General features: G+C 31.1%; 1 protein-coding gene across 1 annotated transcript in view; it reads left to right on the top strand.

Moving 5' to 3' along the window:
• Positions 1-6: 6 nt before the first annotated feature.
• Positions 7-3594, top strand: part of LOC111408839 — a 13256-nt gene continuing 9668 nt past the window's right edge. The window contains exons 1-2 of the mRNA XM_023038639.1: positions 7-288; positions 1011-1367. Of these exons, the coding sequence (XP_022894407.1) occupies positions 202-288; positions 1011-1367 (444 nt within the window). The 5' untranslated portion in view covers positions 7-201. The remainder of the gene's footprint in view (positions 289-1010; positions 1368-3594) is intronic.

Below are 3594 nucleotides of genomic sequence, written 5' to 3'. Positions count from 1 at the left end.
CAAATATATTGAGCTGCCATTTGGGATGTTCTACAAAAAAGTGAAATCTTTCTGATATTTTTCTGAAGTGAGGATTTTCAATTTATCTGGGTTTGTGTGCATAGTTTATAATGTGGAATTTATTTCACGGGTGGGGGCCGATCGGAGAATTGCCGGTCATTTGATGGAACCGAGGTGGTTAACATTAGACGCCGGCGTTTCATGGAGTTAAAGATTCGGCGTAACCGATGTGCTGAAGTTTCTTTACACCCAAGATTTAAGCTTAATTTTGCCGTCATATTTATCAAGGTAAGATTCAACTTTTTTTCTTCGGCCTTTTTTTTTTAAAACTAAAATTATTGCATTAATTAAAGGTAAGAATCGTTTATTGAGGGACGTCTGGTAGCTGAGGAAATGCCGGAAAGAAAATAGAGCAAAAAATTTATGGGTTTTAGAACTGTCATCACTCCGGAAAAAGACTTCCCATATTTATGGCTTTTTTGGTTCTATTTTTTGATTTGTGGCTGATTTTTTGAGGTAGGCAAAGGTTGTAATTTTGGCAAAATTTCCTTTCTGGGTTCTTCTTCCCCTCTTCTTTCTTATAAATTGCTGGGTTATTTACCTTTCTAGTTATTTTTGTTAATTCTTGTAATCAACTATTGGCTTAATTGACGCATCATTATAGCAGCAGTCGTCTTTTATCCGCTTCCGTTCCTTTCTAGGTTAAACCTTAATTTTATTTATTTATTTATTAAATTGTACACACAACCAGTCATGTACATAAATGCTTTGCTGATGATTTTGGAAGAAGTAGGATTTGATGTTGTTAGTCTTATGGTTTTCAAACTTTCCTCGATTAATTTGGTAGTATAAACTGCTCCGTAAATTTTTTGAGATTTTTTAGAGTATTTTTTCTACTCGCAAACCCACTGCCCCCAAATGACAATAACTCTACAAGTATTTTCAAGCATATACTCGGAAATTTATATGTTTTGATTCTTCTGAAGGTTTCAATTGTGTTTATTTTTCAGGCTTTATTGATATTATTGTTGTTGGAAGCTGCTTGTGCAACTACGAAAGAACTCCAATTGCAGAGACAAAGAGCTGAAAAGGGGAACGAGAATATAATATCACATTCTTGCATTCATGATCAGATAATTGAACAAAGGAATAGACCTGGTCGCAAGGTGTATTCTGTTTCCCGGCAGCTCTATGAGGAGTCTGGTGTTTCAAAACCCCTTCAACGCAGGGGAAGGGCATTGCTTGGTGTTTCTGAATTGCCAAGTCAGCAAAATGATGCTAAGCAATCTATTAGAATTTATTTGAATTATGATGCTGTTGGTCATTCGTCAGATAGAGACTGTCGGAATGTTGGTGATATTGTTAAGGTAAGTGTGCAATTAATATGATTTCTTTCTGTTATTTCTTTTGAATTAATGCCAGATTCTTTTTTTTTTTTTTTNAAACATTGAGATAATTCCTATTTTCAACGCTGAAAATAACGAAAGAATAGAAAAACTTCGATTTCTTCGTTTGACCTAACAAGGGTAACGTTCACTTTTCATGCACAATTACAGGAACTTTACGTCCCATTTGATTTTTATAAAATAAAAAAACTATGTCTGACCCAAAAGAATCCATGCACCATATAGACAATTTGATATAAAATAAAATATATTCATGGAGGATAACGATGTGGACCATTTGCTGCTTTAATCATATAATATTACGATCCGTTTGACGTAATTTTTTATTTTTTTACATCTGCTTTTTATAGAAGAACTTTTCGATAAACGATTACTAAAATCTCTTCTAATCAAATTATTCAAAAATAATTTCTTGATTTCATAAATAATTTTTAACTTTTCAAAACTCCTGACAAATGACCTTAATGTGTCAATTGATTGATAAAGAATCTTAATTCTATAAATCTCCATTTGATAAGACCTGTGAGCTGTATTCTAACCTATAGTTGTTAAGCAACCACATTTACAGTCCACGATAGATAATTAAATATTTTTAATTTAGTTGAAAAATTATAGAAAAGAGAGAGAATGTCAAAGTTTGAAGGAAGAAGTACTGAAAATAATTGATTTTAGGTAAGCAAAAGAATCAAACCTAACTAGCCAACATCCAAACTAAGATTCATTAGCATTTGGCCTTTTCCTCTTTAAGATTGTATTTTTCTTACATAGTTTGCTTTCGCATAAAACAAATTATTCAAGCAAAGATTGTTCCAAACCAACACTGCAATTCACGTTTGGTTTTGAAAGATGTCAAGGAAAAGCATCTTTATTTGCCCAATTTCAAAATTTGAACTATGTTTAACAATTATTCAAAGGCTTAGCCCACGTTTGGTGTAACTTAAATAGTTGATTAAAGTTTAAATCAAAATCAATAATTAATTTTAATTATACATTTTATGGGACCCATAATTTTTATCAATTTCAATTACACATTTGATAAACTCTTATCCAAATCTATTGAGAATTTGATTTCACCAAACATGGACTTAAAATATAATAAAATAAGAAATTAGACGTAAGGTAAAGAAATACTGTCAAAGACAACTTATTTAAATTACTGTAAAATATGTTTTTAAGAACGTTAACATTAAAGCTAATGGAATATTAGTTCAAAGTTATATAAACTAATAATATCTCAAATAAAATCCATGTGTCGTGCAATAACTCATGTTTGAAAAATAAAAAAAATGTGATTCCAAGAGAATTTTTTGCCATAAAGTTCATGGCATGTTTTATTAACGTTTTGATTTGTATAGTTTAAATTATTTTATGATATATTTGAATTTTTACCTTTATCAAGCTATCATGCCATGGGAGGAGGATATACAAAATTATAATTGATCATACTTGGTTCTACAAATTTGTCAAGTTTGATTTTATATTGATGCCTTCAACTAAGATGGAGTACTTACGATTGATTTCACGCGTTAATGTAGTTCAATTGATAAATATGTAATAATTTTGAACTTCATTTCTTCGAATTTTGTCATGTTTTTGCCTTGAATCATGTGTTGAGAATTATAAACTATAATTTTATTACATCGAAAACAATCAATTTGAATAAAGAATAAACAATTAAAAATATGTAAAATTTATAGAAACTCGCTTCAATGTGATATGTATTTTTTTCACCACCGCAGTAATTCACTATGATGAAAAAAAGTTTATAAGAGAAAATTGCACACCTACATTCTCTAACACCTTTCTCTCTTTTATGATGATGATAAAAAACCTAAAGACGACCCTCTATTTATAAGATAAATTAGGATAAAATTGAATTTTACAATAACTCCAACTCCTTAATAAAATTTGACAATTCCTAAACAATCCTTAATGAAATTTTAGTTTGAGATGCCAAATTCCCCGAGAGGGGCCTCCTACCCCCCTCCATCCCTCAAGATGACCTCACAGTGAATGTTGATTCGCGATCAGCTTCACGAAGTGATAATAATTAGGATCGATGATAATTATACTCTACAAGTTAATAGCAAGTTGATCATCATTATCGATCTATAAATTCATAGCAACTGGAAAAGTCATCATCAACTCAATTACATCAAAAGGGGGGGGGGGGGGGGGGGGGGAAGAA

Source organism: Olea europaea, chromosome 14 (genome assembly GCF_002742605.1).
Source record: "Olea europaea var. sylvestris chromosome 14, O_europaea_v1, whole genome shotgun sequence".
Lineage (NCBI taxonomy): Eukaryota > Viridiplantae > Streptophyta > Magnoliopsida > Lamiales > Oleaceae > Olea > Olea europaea.
Note: the sequence above shows the minus strand (reverse complement) of the source record. Positions and strands in the feature narration are given on the sequence as shown.